A 17,124-nucleotide genomic window follows, 5' to 3' on the forward strand; every position below is an offset into this window, starting at 1 on the left:
AGGGGCGGCGCTGGGCGGGCGGATGGCGAGGGCGCGGGGGACGGTTCGTCAGCTGAGATCCCGAGCGGTGCCGGCGGGGAGGCGGCCCGTCGTGACCTCCCTCGGGCTGCGGGGCGAAAGGAGGCGGTTCTGGCACGAGCGGAGAGCGAGACGGGCCGCGGGGATGAGGAGAGCTCCTGCCCTCCCCTCCCCCCTCGAGCCGTTGCTCAATCTCCCCTCAGATCCTCCGCTGCCCCGGAGGGACGACGGCCGAGGCGGCAGGGCAGCGCGGGCCGAGCTCCCGCCGCTCCGCATCGCTGCCCGCAGCTCCTCTACGCCGCGTCCCGTGAGCGCTGCCCACAAACGCCTTCATCTCCGCTGAGCTGAGCGCTGTGAGCTCCGTGCCTGTTGGCGGCAGGTGGAACTGCCAGAACCGTGATTGTGCAGTGCGATAGGAAGGGCTCTAAGCGAGGCGTCACCGCGGGGCGAACGGCAGCCGGTGGGTTAGGGGTTCTGTGGGGTGCTCGGAAAACGGGCAGGTGGGATCCGGGCACGCAGATGGGACGGTTCTGCTGGCACCGCTGTGAGGGAGTCAGAGATGGGGCTGAAAGGCCAACTGATGTGCCTGGATAGTGAGGATCACAGCACAGCCTTTGGTTCGGGGAATGAGGAGGATATTAGACATTCAAATATGAGAGAAATGTTTAAAAATAAATATAGCTATTGCACGTTTTAATTGGTGTAACATAGGGCTGAAATGAACTCTTATCCTTTGAACGTCCTTTTTACATTTCTCAAATTCCGCACGGTAACTGTTTGACCCGTCGTTGTTCTTATGGTGGAAAACATTTGGAGGCTCAGAGGTCACATCGTGCATCATTGCTCTCCTCAGTTCCCCGTCTGCTCCCACCCTTTGTGCTCCCCCCTTCCCACCCTGAGGGCTGGCAGTGCTCACACAGCACAGAGCCTCCCAAAGGCTTTGGCTGTTGCACTATGGATGAATACAGGGCTGTAGGACCTCACTGACCTCGCCATGGAAATACTGTGTTGCAGTGAAGCACGGTGGACATTACAAGTAGCAGTGGGTGGCAGTAAGATGATGTATCATTTGGTCCTGGCAGGGTTGTCTTCCCAGCAGGACTTTTCATTCTGTGTTTTCTCACAGGGCTGCCACTAAGCATGAAGGTTCTTGATGAGTTTGTGATTCCAGGTTTTCCCTCACTACCATCACAGCTGTGTGTGCACGAGGGAACTTCAGTGTTTCCTTTTACAGTGTTCCAGCAAAGCACACCTGGCACCACTTGCTCCTGCCCAGCATGCAAGGGTGCTGCTGGATTCTGTACAAACCCCTAAAACCTCATTTTGGAGCTTATTTTGACACAGTACTAATGTAATGTTGCTTATTTGAAAGCATTTTGTTGTAGTGTTGGTATCTTCCTTTTGAGTTTCGGCTGCCTATATATGTGCTCATTCTGTTTTATTGCAGTTAGAATATACCTGCATACCTCGTTTAAATGCTCCATCTGAACAACCAAAATGAGACTGAAGACTTCACTTTTAAAGGAACCAAAACATATCCTTTATCTTACAATAAACCACCGAAATCCATGCTATATTCTCATGTAGTTTATCTTCTCGGAAGGGTTTTATTTATCATGAATATTTGTCACATGCTATGGTTTGTCTGCTTTATTTCTCATGGAGTTTCTACCAGCTTTTCTTGAAACAAACAAGCAGGGAAAGAATGAAGAATTGTATTTCCTGTATCTAAAGTATTCTGCGCAATAGCATTGAAGTAATGTTCAAGTATTGAAGTAATGACCATTTAATAAGTATTTTTAACAATTAAAACTTTCAGACTTCCTTAATTTAATTAAACATAAGGAATTAGTTAGCTGTGTGGGATGGACCACAGCTGACGAGCTGTATTCCTGCAGTGATGATCACCAGATTCTGAAATGGAACCTTCTAACGAGTGAGACGACTCGAGTAGTGAAACTTCCAGATGATACTTATCCCATAGACCTTCACTGGCTTCCCAGAAGTGTTGGTGGGAAGAAGCAGTCCCAAGCTGAGAGCTTCGTTCTTACGAGTTCTGATGGTATGGCAATTTAAAACATTTCTAACTTTATACCACTTTGTGTGTGAGAAATCATTTGCATTTAAATAGTCTGAAATAAAGCAGTTTTGAATGCTGATACACCAGTTGCACTGATGTAAAAATGCTTCAAAATCAATATGTTGCATTACTGTAATTTTTTCTGATACAACATTACTAGATATATTTCTTTCTTTCAACAGATGTATAATTTTGTATGTAAGGTCAAATTCTGTCCTCTTTGGTAGCTCATTTCACACTTGGCTCTTTGATAAAACAGTAGCTTCCAATATGTCTCCACTGCTACTACACAGATATCGGATTGCTTTTAACTCTCAAAACTGAAGATGACCAAAATACTGAAATAGCTTCACCATGGTATTTAATATCAATGTAGGCCATTTCTGGGGCATATCTTGTATGTGTTTTCTGCACTGTCTCGAATATCTCTCTCAAGCCTCGAGTTCTGGCTGTCAGCAGGGATGTAAGACTGATCTGTATGACTCACGTACTGCCAGATGTACCTATTGTTTCTTCCCAAGCCTGCCAGTTTTAAAACTTAGCTTACAAGGACCTTGATCCTTTAGGAAACTTGACTTTTTGGTTTGCTTGTTTTATTTTACATTGACCTCATTGTAAATATCGTTCTGGAACAAAAGCACAGCTAAGAGAAGTAGTCCTTGATGCAGGCTGTAAGTGCCTGACTGGCAAAAGCCTGCTGCTGGGGCTGGGATGTTATTTTGAGATGGATTTCTGATAATTTCATGAGGTACATCCAAGAACTTGGCGCATGAGTGACTTAGAAAAGCTCTATGGTTTGCTCACAGAAGTTGGACAGTCCTTACGTAGGTATTAACATTTTATACATTCCTTTTACTTCACTGAAAACACTGGAAAGTTTGAGAACAAGTCAATTAAATTGTCTTGCCAATAGCAGTAATTATGTGCACGAAGAAGCAGATCTCATCAATATACTCAACTGAGTTTATACTCTTTTGTCAGCAGTCAGAGGTCCTGGTGGTGAAGCTGTTTGTCTACACAAATGGTAGCAGTGGGAGTTGCTCAACAACGGACTCAAAGCAATATGCTGCCCTAAATCCGCCAGCTCTTTCAGGCAGAACAGCTCTTGGCCAATTGTAGAGTTTCCATCAGGATATGGCCATCTGCCCATGACCTTATTGATAGTTTTAATAGGAATGGTGGATGATTTCCAGTTAACTTCTGCCCAAGTTTAGCCAGAACCTTGAATTTCTGGATCTAGCTCTCATTGGTGAGTGCAGCTTACATGGCCAGCTTCCCAGTGAGTCTGATTGGAAGAGGTTTGTTACAGGGCAATAGCAGTCTGGTGCTGATGAGTCCAGCGTGGCTTTCTGTATGGGTAGAGAAAGCCATGTATTCCATGTATTTGAAGAAAGCAGGAAAGTTCATTCCATGCATTAAATTTTGTTGATTTCTCTGGCTGCTGATAACGGTTGCACTTAAGAAATTAGGAAGGATAAGAGTTCAGTTCACAGAGTGAAGGCCAAGTTGTTGGTTTTTTTTTTTTCTTTTTTTTTTTTAAGATTTTCTGTAATTCCTATGGAATAAATGCACTAAACTTACAGAGCAATTGCAGGACATTGTTTGGCCTGAGTCTGAAATCAGCTCACTGTGGCATCCTCCATCCCCTATATATGGGAAGGAAAAATGGGGAGAGAAGTTTTCTGAACAGAAGTGCAATTTTTGCAGTACTTGATGCTGAATTTTGCTGTGCCTATTAGGCAGCTGGGCCTGATGAGGTATTCATAGAACTGTGGGCTGCTTTGGGTTGGAAGGGATCTCCCTGCAGGCATTCGAGGCCAGGCTGGATGTGGCTCTGGGCAGCCTGGTCTGCTGGTTGGCGACCCTGCACATAGCAGGGGGTTGATCATTGTGACCCTTTTCAACCCAGGCCATTCTATAATTCTATGATAAATCACTTCAGCCCCACCTCTGCCACGGGCAGGAACACCTCCCATGGCCCCAGCACTGCAGTAATGGGGCACCCACAGCTCTGGGCAGCAGTGCCAGGGCCTCACTGCCTCTGAGTGAAGGATTTCCTCACATCTAATCTGAATCTCCCTTTTAGTTTAGAGCCATTACCCCTTGAAAGAAAAGGGATTTTTTTTGTTTAATTATGTAAATGATTGTGTCACTCTATTTCAGTTGGAATCCATATGCAACTTGAAAGTCTTTGACCTTTCATTGTCCAGCTTCTAGAGATCAGCTTGATCAACTTTCACTTTCTTTTAATGCAGATGCTTCTTGCTTGCATGCGGTATAAAGTGAGTTGACTATCTGCCAACTTCAGTGCAGTGGGAGATTTTTGGTTTTGTTGCTCTTTGTGGATGTGTAGGCCCTTTGTATTGCCCAGTTCTCAGCACAGCCCTAAGACTTACCACCTTAACAGTGTTAGAGCTGCAGTTGGTATCTTCAGTTCAAACTGCAGTCTCGTAGCCTGCCCTGCTTCTTGCTGTGACACGGGGTTGTACAGAGCAGTAGATACCCTGGGGATAACATGGGATATTACACAAGGAAGACAGGATGTGATTTTAATTCAATTTATTGAGCTGAATTCCCAATTTGTATACGTGCTTCAAGTCTGAATTTAAGTGAAAGAGTAAAACTGACCTAGAAACCCTTTTTTCCCCGTTCCCTAAAACAATAAAGAAAATGGGGATTCTATGGTCAGTCTTGTAGGGGGCTGGCAGGCAGGTGGGAATTTGGGAGCTACCTCTGGTACGGTTTAATTAGCATTGCTGTTACTCATGGAATGAGGAATTCACATCATAATCAATTCACTTCTTTTTCTTAACTGCTGTTAAGGGATGAGCTCTCAGCAATGGCTGGGAAATTCAGCCTGAAAATGTGGTTTCTGGAAAACAGTTGAAGAGATGTATTTGTGAACAATTGTAGTTTTATTTGTTAGCTTTTCCTCAGTGAAACTGAAATAGAAAACAGTGCTGACCAATTGTGAAAGGATGAATGGGGATAAAGCTCAATGCAGAAGGTTTTGGAGTTTTTCTCTTAGTGTAATCTGGCACTTTCAATGGATACAGATATATATATAGAGAGAGAGAGAAGCAACTTGCAGAGATGTTTTTTGCACATGTGCAAGCAAATTGTTCATACACTTAAAATGCAATCATTTATTTCTGAATTGCTATATTTTTCAAATAGTAATAGTAAAATTTAAAATGCTGTTTAGCTACTAATTACATAGCACATGTGTCAAGCCTGCAATTTTCCTGCAGCAGCTCATTCATATCTGTGATAAGAATTCCTGGAAATCTGCTGAATCTGATGGAAACTGAGTCTCACGTCTTTACAGAGTTGCATCAATTCCTGGTTGAACTCCAGATATTTGTGAAATTAGAGCAAATGTAAATTTAATCCTCTTGGGCTTTCTTCTGAGTTGCATCTCTGGTGGAATATTGTCTTTTGCTTCCTACTTGAGCTGGGCACGTTACTGCTTTCTTTACAAACATAAAGGAAATACTCAGCTTTAAACTGTGTATTAAGCACAACTCGTAAGGAATTGGACCTATTTTTTCAGCTTGTATATTATTGATCATTTTCTATTAGGTCAGCATTTAAGAGTCTATGAAATGTAATGAACAAAACATACGTGTTTTATGGTCTGTATTTGAATAGGCTGCTAATCTCCCACTTGACATTCCTCCAGAACTGGAGAGTCAATTTAAACTTGAGGACAGCTTCTGTACTTAATGAAGATAAGGGAACAGTATTTTGCAGAACTGATACTTTAAAAAGGTTAAATTGAATCATTTCCATTGAATCGCTTCTATCTATTCCAAGCATATAGCTAAATTTTTCCCTTTCTTAATTGCTTATAAGAAGACAATAATTTTGAAAGCCACTACTACCTGAGTGTTAAATTAAAGACAGAAGAAGGCAGCGAAATCCATTGAAACTTGACCTTGGAACAACTTCTGCCTAAGAATGCAATGAAAAAGCCCAGTATCTAATGGGTCACATTCATTTGATTCTCATCAGTTGTAAGTTCACGTGTTGGAAAAGTAGAGAAATTACAGAAATGAGGATGATAGCCATGATAACTTGATTTGTTGTGCTGTAGCGTTATGGTACACTTTTAAAACACATGATTGTTTTTCCAGATGCTTCTATCTTAGTGCCTAAGATGAGCCTGTTTTTATTTGAAAGTATATTCTTTCCTGCTAGGCTACAGTTTGCTGTGCTTTGTTACTGGGAAGATGCCTTGTGACAGAAGTAAGGGCTGGTAGAGCAGGAAGGGATGCAGAAAGTTGGTCGGTGAGTTGGATGCTTCCCAGTGGAAGAGGATTCTGCTCTGTGATGTGGCCATTGTTCTCCTGATGTGACTTACACCAAAATATCACACTGCTTTGTGCGTTTGATTGTCCTGGGATGTATCAGGTTGGAGGGCTTTCTTACGGGAATACAGAGACCTCAGATTCACTCTGGGTCAACGAGAGCTGGTCCAGCACTACAAAATTCTCTGTATTCTTTGCAAAGCAGCTCTGAAGGCTTTAAGTTGGATACTGAAAGTTGATGGACTCTTTGAGTTCTCTGTGTGTGCTAGCTTACTGTTGCAAGGCTGATTATTATTTTTTTCTTTCCACTTGTAATATCAGTGAAATACGTACATGATGACCATGAAGAGCTCAGTCATGCAGTGTTGAATAGTGTTGGTAATGCCACGAGAATGTAATCCAATGGTTAGAAGAAGGTGTTCTGCAATGGATAAAGGTCCTGGCTATGGGCTGAACAAATATGCTGCATCAAATGAGAGAGGTGGTCAGAAGAAAAAATGCTTTTTTAATAACTGAAGGCTATTCAGTTGGGAAGGACAGCATTAGCTGTGGAATGCCTGTGAATCCAGCTACTACTTATGTACAAGAAATGAGAATCTCACACCTGTGAAATACTCTGTAACTAGAACATTGCAATGAATATGGAGGGACCAGCATTGATAATCCTAGAAGCTAAGAATTAAGTGAATGAGGAGGAAGCTGTTTTAGAATTAGTTTTGTGAAGGAAAAGAGGATGGGATAAACCAGCTGTCCAGAGGGCTCTCTTGGATATAAATATGTGTGGTGAGGAAAAGCAAAAATGTTTAGTTCACTGTGTTATATTTTAAATGGTCACTTCAAAGAAACTGATTTATACAGACCATTCTGCTTCAGTGTTAACTCTTCTACTTGGAAGTCTTACAGTGGCAGAGATTTGGCTGAGGATTGTTGCCTATTTGTTCATATGCTTAAAATGAAGACAAAGCATAATTGTATTCATTTGAGTAACGCTGCAGAGAGCAGTGGTGTGTGTTTGATGTTTATTTCCTGCCAGATCTAGCAGAATGCTTTTTGTTTGTTTGCAGTCGGGTTTTGTTTTCAGCTTTTGTTTCTGTTTTGTTTTTGAAACCAAAGTGCAAAATAAAACATGGGAAGCCAGAACACAATGAAAGTGGATTCAGGCTTCTGGAAGCACACCCATCCTGGCTGCTGGGATTTTCATGTGCCTTTAATGCAGTGATGTCTTAGTTTTACCTTCTGCTAACGTTGATAACGCATTTCTTTACTGAAGAAGCCAGGTATTGAGCTCCTGCAGATGAGCTGCGTGGTCAAACTACTCCAGGGACCAGAAGGAACCTCCCAGCCTTCTCCAGCTCGCAGTGCCTTGCAGCACCCACAGCACAGAGAGCTGAACCCAGCTGTGTGCTGGAAGCTTTCACGTTAGCTGCTGACTGCTGGAAGGTTCTTGTTGATATCACTGTTCTAACTGGTTATCTAGTTCTGCTTAGGAGAAACTGGATTTTAACTGATTAAGCTACCTTCTTTTTATCCACTTTGGATAAGGTTATCATTAGGGCTCTAACCAAAGAAAATACCTTCAGATATGGACTCCAGACACTTGAATATCTTGGTAACTGAAAATATAGTCCCCGTTCTCTGTGTGTTTTTTCAATATGTTCTGGGATCCTGCTATTTAACCAGAACAGGTATGGCCTGTCTTATAATTCATATTCCCTTGCAGGAGGGTCATATGCATATGTTATTAGTGGAAAAATGATCCCATCTTAAGTGATGGAGCATTTGCACGCACTTGGTGTGAGGTATCCATGCATTGTTCATCTCAAGGAGCTCTCATGCTGGGAGTAGCTTCTCGTGGTTCATTGGCTGGTAGATTAGGTAAATTAATTCGAAAAAGGTTTTGGTTTTAAAGTGGTTAATTTGAATGTGAGCTATTCTAAGCCACACTTTTGTTCTGCCACATGTTTCCAAGCCCTTCTTTGTCTGCTCTTTGGTCCAGTTTAAATTTGATCTTCCTGGATTTAAGCAACATCCCTCATTTGGAAAGAAAGACTTCCTCATGCTTCTGTTGAAATCATTAATAGCTTTGTTTTTGGCTTCTGTGAATTTCCATAACAGCTCCATAATGCAGGCAGTAAGACTTCCTCAGAGAAACGCGCTCGCTGCTGGTCAGATTGTACTCACTTTTCCATTATCCTTTTGGTGCTGAGTGATTTTTCAGATCTTAAAAAAAGAAAACACAAGGGCTCTCCTGGGCTGCAGAGCGCGTACCTCTGTTTGTTAGCTCTCAGACAATGAAATAGCAGCAGGCAGCTGCGTCCCCAGAGACACACGCAAGCCTTAGAGGGGCATGAGCAAAATGAACCGTCAAAACAAAGGCCGTACATACCACAAGGAAAGAGCACAACTCATTTGTACAAACATTTCAGCTGGTTTACAAGTGTTTCTTTTGCAAGAGTGCGTTTGTTTGGGCTAGTCGTAGTTGTGAAGAATGTAATTGCGTGTTCTGATCTTGGTTTTGTTGGTTCATTCCTCTGGTTTTTGTGTATGCATTTACGACAGAAGATAAGAATAAATATCGGTCCACAAAATTAGATACTCTATTTCTATACTGATCTTTTTTGTTCAGGGAAATTCCACTTAATTTCAAAAGTGGGAAGAGTAGAGAAAAGCGTGGAAGCCCACAGCGGAGCCGTGCTTGCAGGGAGGTGGAATTCCGAGGGAACGGCGTTGGCTACAGGTAAGGAAATGAAGGGGGTTGAAAACGAAAATAAGGAAGGCTCCCTCGAAATGGAACCTTTGGGGTTTTTAGTGTGCAAAGATGATACGCAGTGAAGAAATGGAAGGGTACAAAAATGTAGTATTGGATTTATGAAACTATCCATAAAATGTGTAGAACGTAAGGACCTTAATCTATGTGAAAGCACATTTTAGCATATTTTAGAAATAGAACTTAATCCCTGGCATACATTTAAAAGATGTGGTCCCAAATTTCCTAGCATATATTCTTCTAATATATAGAATTTGAATTAATAAAACTGAGTCTATTAAAGTGTTCACACACGGATCTAGCTTTAAATTCCTCTGCAAGAATGGGATTGAAATGGAAATTCAAAATCAGCAACAAATAAAGTTAGCTACAGTAAGGGATTTCTAATGTCTTCCTTATCAGGGTATCATCACCTTGTTTAATAGAAATTAATTTGGTGCTACTTATTAATGATGTTTTAGAATTATTAGCACTACTTTAATACAAAAGAGAGTAAAAACATTGTTATGTGATCCTGCTAATTATGTATTGTCCTACATACTTGATGGCAAATGTTTTCAATATCAGAATTCTTAGAGGCTTCTACAGATATTCTGCTTTTCATACATGAAGGAGAATATTTGATTTTTTTTTTTCTTGTCTGTTATGACAAAAGGTTTCTATGTTGGTATGTTTATACCTTGCAGATGGCATTGGACCAGTGAAGGTTACTGAGGCCTCGTGAGCTTATTGAATGTTCCTGTGCTGCTCTTCCTTGGTTATTAGGAGCAGTGCAGTCTTGCTGCTGTCTCCTCCTCCTCTCTGCTGAGGCTGGGAGAGTGATCTCCAACATCCACATCTCTATGTGTTTTTGTTCTTTTAAATCTTTTGGTATTTTTGTCAGAAAACCAAAACAAAGCTATCTTGATGTTGAGGAGAAGCTAATTACATTTCCTGTGATGTACTTCTTGATTTCTGTTGGTGGCAGAGTTTTCTGCAGCCCCCTGTTGATCTAGCACAGCTGATTGTTTTGGACAAATTCCAGCTCAGTCCAGAAGCACTGAAGATAATTTTGGATCTGCTTGTTTCCAGACTCAGTCTGACTCTAAAATGCTGCCTTAAGGAGCTCTGTCTGGCATATTCCTCTTAAATCCCAGAGGGACAGAAATATTGTTCTTTTAAGAGACAGATTTGTGTCAAGGACTTCTCCGAAGAAAAAGTTGGAATTACCTTTTTCAACTTGATTTTTTTTTTTTTTTGAAAGCTTGTATGATATGCTCTGAGATCAACCACTCATGTACAGCAGCTGTGCCTTGGGAAATAGTGGCTCATTGGTGGTACCGTATCAGTTAAAATACTCTTTATGGGTCTATTTTAGTAGTGTCAAATGGGCACAAGAAAGATTTTTAACAATTTTATGCTTTTTAAACAATTTAAATGCTAAATCTGCCATGTATCAAAACTAAAAATCCAGTAAAAAAATTAGAAGGAAGAATGGCACCAAAGGTCCAGATGCACCTTTTTCCTGATTAATTGAATTTGGGATGTTTAAATAGGGTCACAGAAGTTTGCATTTCAAACACATTAAACAATCTCTGGATTTTATGGCTAAATCTGCTGTACAGCATAAACATATAAGCAAGTAAACTTATTTTCCTTGGTATCACGCAGTTATTTTGTGAAAACCAAACCTTCCTGATTGGGCCTTCAGTTATCTTCAGATTTACCATTTATCAACTGTGGAGCCTCCAGTCTAACACATGAAATCTGTTCCTTCTGTCTTTGGACTCGTAAGAGACTCATTGAATCAGCCTTTGGGACTTTGAACTGTAAATAGATGTAGGCTACAGAATACAGAACTTGAGATATTTAAATAGGGATGGACTTTCTCTTGCCAGGAGCATCTTCAGATCAGAAAACCAAAGCCTGCATGCATGTCTGACCTTGGGCTGCTTGCAGACCAGCACTGCTCCCATTTTCAGTTGACATAAATACATTGCTTGCAGATTTTCAGATGGAATTTATAGAGTTGCAATTGGATATTCAACTCAAAAATTTGATCACATCTCTTGACGAGACTTTAATAAAGTTCTCTCTTTAACAGAGAGAAATGTCCCCTGCTTCACAGTCATGCCTTATTCATGTCATTGCTTTTGGCAGTATGCTCATTTGTGAGCATATATTATCAAGGATGCAGTACAGGGAGAGTATAATTTCATGAAAAATCTCCAGTGAGTGCCTGAAGAACTCACTGAGAATTGCAGCCACTGTCACTGAACCATACTGATGCACTAGTATCACAGAAACAAAGTCAAATATCCCACTAATTTTATGTTGGGTTGTTTTTTGTTTTTGGTTTTTTTTTTGCTCTCTCTATAGAATACATTTTACAAGGGCTGCTATTTTGTGATGTTGGCTCATGACATAATAGGCAAATGTTGGTATGGCAGTAGAGGTTGAACCTTCCTGCCAGTGTCCCATTGCACTTTGTTGCCGTGTGACAAAGCAAGGAGGTCACCTCTGCTGGTGCAGGTTTTGACAAGCGTGGTGTGCAGATTTGTTCATCCTTGGTGAAAATGTATAGCAAATGGTGATGACTATACTGAAAAATACTGTTTCAATCTATCCAGCAGAGTTACTGTGCTCGTTGTACCTGTTGTAGTTTGAATGGAAATAAATAGGAGGCAATATTCTTGGAGCAACCCGTGTGTGTGTGTGTGTGTCGCAAGGCAATTCCTCTTCACTCAGTGCAACCCAAGCCAAAAGGTTGGACAGCCACGCCATAGGGATTGTCAGGACAGGGAGAGATTTATTGGTAACAGTGCTAAAAAGCTTAAATATTGTTTCTTTGAAGTACTATTGCCATGTTAGGAAGCCAACATACATGACATTTGCGTTGTAACGACACAACCTTATTTTAACTTATACAATAACTGTGCAACCGTCATGACTGTTAGACTTCTAAGTTTTAATTTTTGTGATAACTTTACAGTTGGTGAAGATGGCCAAGTGAAAATCTGGTCCAAAAGTGGAATGCTGAGATCCACTTTAGCTCAGCAAGGTAAGTTAATTTTCTTGAAGTTCAATTACAACTTTGAATTTGGATAATATAAGATAAATGTAAGTAACAGACCCTAAGCCTGCTAGTAATGGTTTGATTAGGGACTGTTAGGCTTAGATATACTTCACTGAAGTTAAAGATAAGACTCAAATGCAGTGGGAAGTACATCTTTGACTTTATATTGGGAATATTGACTTACATGAAGCTTATTACAGAATCACAGTGTTGGAAGGGACCTCAAGGATCGTGAATCCCCAACCCCCCTGCCACATGCAGGGCCACCAACCTCCACATTTAATACCAGCCCAGGCTGCCCAGGGCCCCATCCAGCCTGGCCTTGAACACCTCCAGGGATGGATTGGGCATCCACAGCCTCTTTGGGCAGCCTGTATTGTCCTAACTGTTGCCATCAAACTGTTCAAAAGCACACTTAACAGGCTTCTTTGTGAAGAGTGGAGTTTGACTGGTAGACAATTTATTATTAGATAATCAAATCAGTAGAAGAATAGTTAGATGTGTTATAGTGCTCCTGTTGTATTCCCATGGACTGTCATTGTGGTATGTCATGTACAATAGAAATGTCATTATATTCCATGTGTCATGTAAGTTGGAAACAATATCTCACTCATCGAATAGAGACTGTTGTCATTATTCATCCAATTGGCCTTTCAGTTATTCAACAGCAGCAGACGTGATATTAAAATGCAGTACTTTGAGACTCTCTATATCACATTTCCTTTTGCTTGCTTATAAAGGCATTCTTAGTAAATATTTACAAAGCACAAGATTTTCTGCAACAAAGAAGAGCATATATTGCCTGTTTTATCTTTTTTTGAATATTATATGTTCTATGAATTTTTTGTCAGGTGATCTTTTTTCAAGATAAAGCACAATCTTCTTACATAGAGGTTTCTCTTTTGTTTTGGCTTGGCCTGGGTCAATTGCCATAATGTAAGGAAATTGGCAAAAATATGTATTTCATTTTATTACTGAATTATGATTAGCAGTTGTGATATGAGTATGAAATACTTTCTGATATAGATCCCAGTTCTCTTGTTTTAGGTTTTGTAACATTCGTTGTTCAGCTGAAATGGTTTATACTCAGTCCCTCCTCCCATAATTCTTTTTAGGTGATAAACATAAAGGACAAGCTCTGTCACTTACTTTTTTAATAAGATGATTGTTTTCAAGGAATAAAAGAAAAAACTGCCAAATGTAAAGTATTAGTGCAACATTTTTAGACAGCAGTTTCAGCTCTATGCTGAGGATTCTGGGGAGGGACGAAATCCAGTTTTTAATATTAAGCCACGGACTTTGCAGATGAAACTATGAACTAAAAAAGAGATCGTTTAGAGCATTGCAAGAGTGCTTGGAAGATGCAAAGTGTCTCCAGGTTAGTTCCTCTGCCCAACTGAATCCAGTAACTCATGTAATACATGCAGACAGTCCTACTGAGCTGAAATCCCTCTGCTGAAATTCTTTGTTGAGCTGGGGCCCTGGAGGCCTAACCTTGATCTTGGCTCTGCAACCACAGTTTCATGCACACTAGAGCATTTCAATTTTGATTTTTATATTAATCAATTTAAAATCACCTGATTGTGAAGTACGATGGTGTAAGCTGCGAATGTGTGTTCATGCAAACAATGTTTGGTATTAATAAAAAAAAAAAAAGCATTTTAAAGTTACAGTTTTGAACATTTTTGTACTATTTCAGTGAAGATACTGAGCTAGATTTTGTTTTTCAGCCTTCATACATTGAGATCATGTGATCTTTTGACATTTTTTAAGAAACCACATGCACCTGGGGTTGGGTTAAATGTCAGACCCTTATCTCTTTCTAAAACAAATTATCTAAATTCTTTCAACCTGTTGAAGGCATTTTAACCACAGGAGTGAATGTAAAGTCTATTTCAATTCTGTTGAGGAGGTTCATATTCAGATGTGATGTGTTTTCATGTTTACCATGTACAAAGACAAGCTAACCAAACTGTAAGTTTTGAGGGGAAAAAACAACTTGAAGCACGCACTTCTTTATTTCTCACTTGATATGTTTCAGGCTTGTGTGTTTTATGAAGCTCATAATGTAAGAGACATTCCAGTTGGCAGTAAGCAAGTTGAGTTTCCATTAATTGGTTAGAGTTTCTGGTGCAGCGGGTTGGTTCTGCATGAAATAATTATCTTCCTATATTTGTGTTTTAAGATAAGAACCTGCGAGGCTCCAAAGCCCTTTAAACTTGATAGGATCAGATTCCCAGAGACCGTTCTGTAAGCTGCTGGCATACCTGGGATCAGGATAGGATTCTGCAGAAAAATGAAAGTTTTTTAGGAGAGATATATCATATTGGAGCTAATTTTTCACTTCTGTATCAATAATCTTGAGAAATGAAAGGATTACCGTTGCTAGCATTCTACTCATTCCACTCTTTGTATTAGAAATAAATTTTCAGGCTCTTATCTTTGCTTGATGGTCTACATGCCTGCTCTATCTTTGGATTTTTATTCACTAGAAAAACACGAACATATATTTTTCCCTTTTTAGCTTTTTCAGTACTTATATGGAGCTCTGTGGCCACATGTCCTATGTCGTGCCAACACATGGAATAAAGTTCGTGTGACCCTGTGGCCTCTTCTGCCATTGGCCATAATGTATGGCTGTTATGGCTGCATCATTCTTGAAGTCTGGCTTTACTTTTCCAGCTTTAAGTTTCTTCCTTTGCCTTTTTGCTTACTGGAAGCAAACTCACAGCAGTTGCAGTGCAGGCAGTCTAATTACAAAGTGTTTGTTGGGAAGCAGAACTTATTTGTAAGGGACAAATTCAAAATGCAGAATGGAACTCCTATTATTGTGCTGCCACAGAGAGAGACACAAAATTGTATGGATTCATTTTTCTACTCCAGTGCAAGAAAAAAGTCTCAGGACACTTGCACCAACCAAAGTGGCTGCTGTGGTTGCTGTCACTCAACCTGAGCTCTTCCTCTGCTCCACACATCGACGTTGGGGTGATTCACTGGGAATGAACATCTGCCAATGGAGCACAGGGATGTGAAGAAGTGTGTTTAATGCTGATATCCCTTCTCCAGCTCTCCTACCTCCTCTGCTTTTATCACAACTCTTGTCACACGGTATTTTTCTTTGAGCTGTTTATCACCAGTGCAATTCACTGTAGATTTTGTCCTGTGGAATGTTACTTTCCCCAGCGATGCAATGAGTTGGCAGTCTTTTCCCAACCAAGTTCTTGTTAAGTGCAGAAGGAAATGAGTTAACTTAGCTCCTGCTGTTAAGCCCTGGCAATTGTGGTTAAGTAGTCAGCCATCATAAAAAAGGGAAACATTTGGTTTAAATCTAAAAGTCTTCTGATTGTTAAATCAGCGTTAGAGCAAGACAAAAATTAGTTTATTTAGAATTTCTGTACTGCTGGCGACAGAATTTATGTCATTTTCAACATAGATTGCTGCCAGTAGGAAAACAGCTAGTGCCAGATCTGCTTAATCTGTGTTGTATGCTTCTGTGAGTTGCCTCTTGTTGTGGGTGACTCAAAAAATTGCATCATCCTGTATCTCTAAATAACATAGAATAAATGCCTTTATAAGTGAAAACATACAAATTACAAAAATATTCAGGAGCAATGACAGCATTTCTCAGTTTAAAGTTCAAATATGTGAAAGCTCAGGTTAAGCTCAGTGATGTGTGAGTCACTTTTTTGAAATGGAGCTTAGTGTGCCAGAAGTGTATTTCAGAATTGTACCTTGACAGAGGATTTGTTAAGCCTTGGGATTTTTTTATTATCATTCTTGATAGCTCTACAAATGATGGTTAATTTGCTCAAAATTCATTAAGTTGATAACCAGTTATCAGCTAAAATATGCATGGATCCTTAAGAAGTGCAGATCTCAGAGAATTTAAGAGAATTGCCTTCTGTTTTCCTCCTCTAAAATTATGGAGTTGTCAAACACAAATGTTTAGATTTGGAACTGTTTGCTCATGCTGTGGTTTCTGATAGCTGAGGTGGGCCTTCTGGGTGCAGTCCTGGTTGGGGCTGTATGGGTGCTCCTGGTGCCCTTCAGGGTTAGCTGGGCTATTGTGCCCAACTCCAAACTCTTTCCACGTGGGGATGGAGCTCCTTCAGGTCCTGTGTCATAGGATCACAGGACCGTTCAGGTCAGAATAGGCATTTGAGATCCCCCAGCCCACATCCACTGCCCACATCCCTCAGTGCCACATCCCCACAGCTCTGAACACCCCCAGGGATGGTGATCCCAGCACTCCCTAGGCAGCTGTGCCACTGCATCGCTGCTCTTTTGGAGAAGAAATGTTTCCTAATATCCAACCTGACCCCTCCTGGCACAACTTGAGTCTATAAGCTCTCCCTGGACCCGTCTCATTGCTTGGACAATTCATTTGTGTCATCAAAGGCCTCGTTTCTGCAGTGAGAGCATTATGTCTGTAGGTGAAAACCAATTCAGAAGGTATGGAAGCAAGCTTTACAAAAAGTGAAAAGGAATGATCTCCCTGGAACTTAGTGCACAGCCCCTCTTGCAGTTTCATATACACTGTTTCTATGTCTTCTGATGCTGAGACAGTGCTGTAACTTGCTGCCTGTTGCTACAGGGCTTTTGTGTGATAGAAACAAATGTTTGGACATGATCTCTGCTTAATTTTTTTTTTCATGTTTGCAAGGAATGAAGTAGTGTAATACTTTGGTTCTTCTTCCTGAGGGGAGGCTAATCCTGTCAGGTACTATAGAAAATGTTTGCATTTTTATTCCTGGATGCTTTTTCCATGCAATTTTTCACTTTTTTTTTTTTTCTCCCAGAAAAGATCATTTAAAAACAGCAACACAACTTGTTTGTAAAGCAGTACAGTCAGCTTTATTCCAGATGCATCATTCTGGAGTTTTTGATCTACCAA

General features: G+C 40.6%; 1 protein-coding gene across 1 annotated transcript in view; it reads left to right on the forward strand.

The window, feature by feature from the left end:
- Window positions 1-46: 46 nt before the first annotated feature.
- Window positions 47-17,124, forward strand: part of IFT80 (intraflagellar transport 80) — a 42,783-nt gene continuing 25,705 nt past the window's right edge. The window contains exons 1-5 of the mRNA XM_010716983.3: window positions 47-478; window positions 1,466-1,552; window positions 1,859-2,080; window positions 9,035-9,145; window positions 12,147-12,215. Coding sequence (XP_010715285.1) covers window positions 1,516-1,552; window positions 1,859-2,080; window positions 9,035-9,145; window positions 12,147-12,215 — 439 coding nt within the window. The 5' untranslated portion in view covers window positions 47-478; window positions 1,466-1,515. The remainder of the gene's footprint in view (window positions 479-1,465; window positions 1,553-1,858; window positions 2,081-9,034; window positions 9,146-12,146; window positions 12,216-17,124) is intronic.

The sequence above is a fragment of the Meleagris gallopavo genome, chromosome 11 (genome assembly GCF_000146605.3).
Source record: "Meleagris gallopavo isolate NT-WF06-2002-E0010 breed Aviagen turkey brand Nicholas breeding stock chromosome 11, Turkey_5.1, whole genome shotgun sequence".
Lineage (NCBI taxonomy): Eukaryota > Metazoa > Chordata > Aves > Galliformes > Phasianidae > Meleagris > Meleagris gallopavo.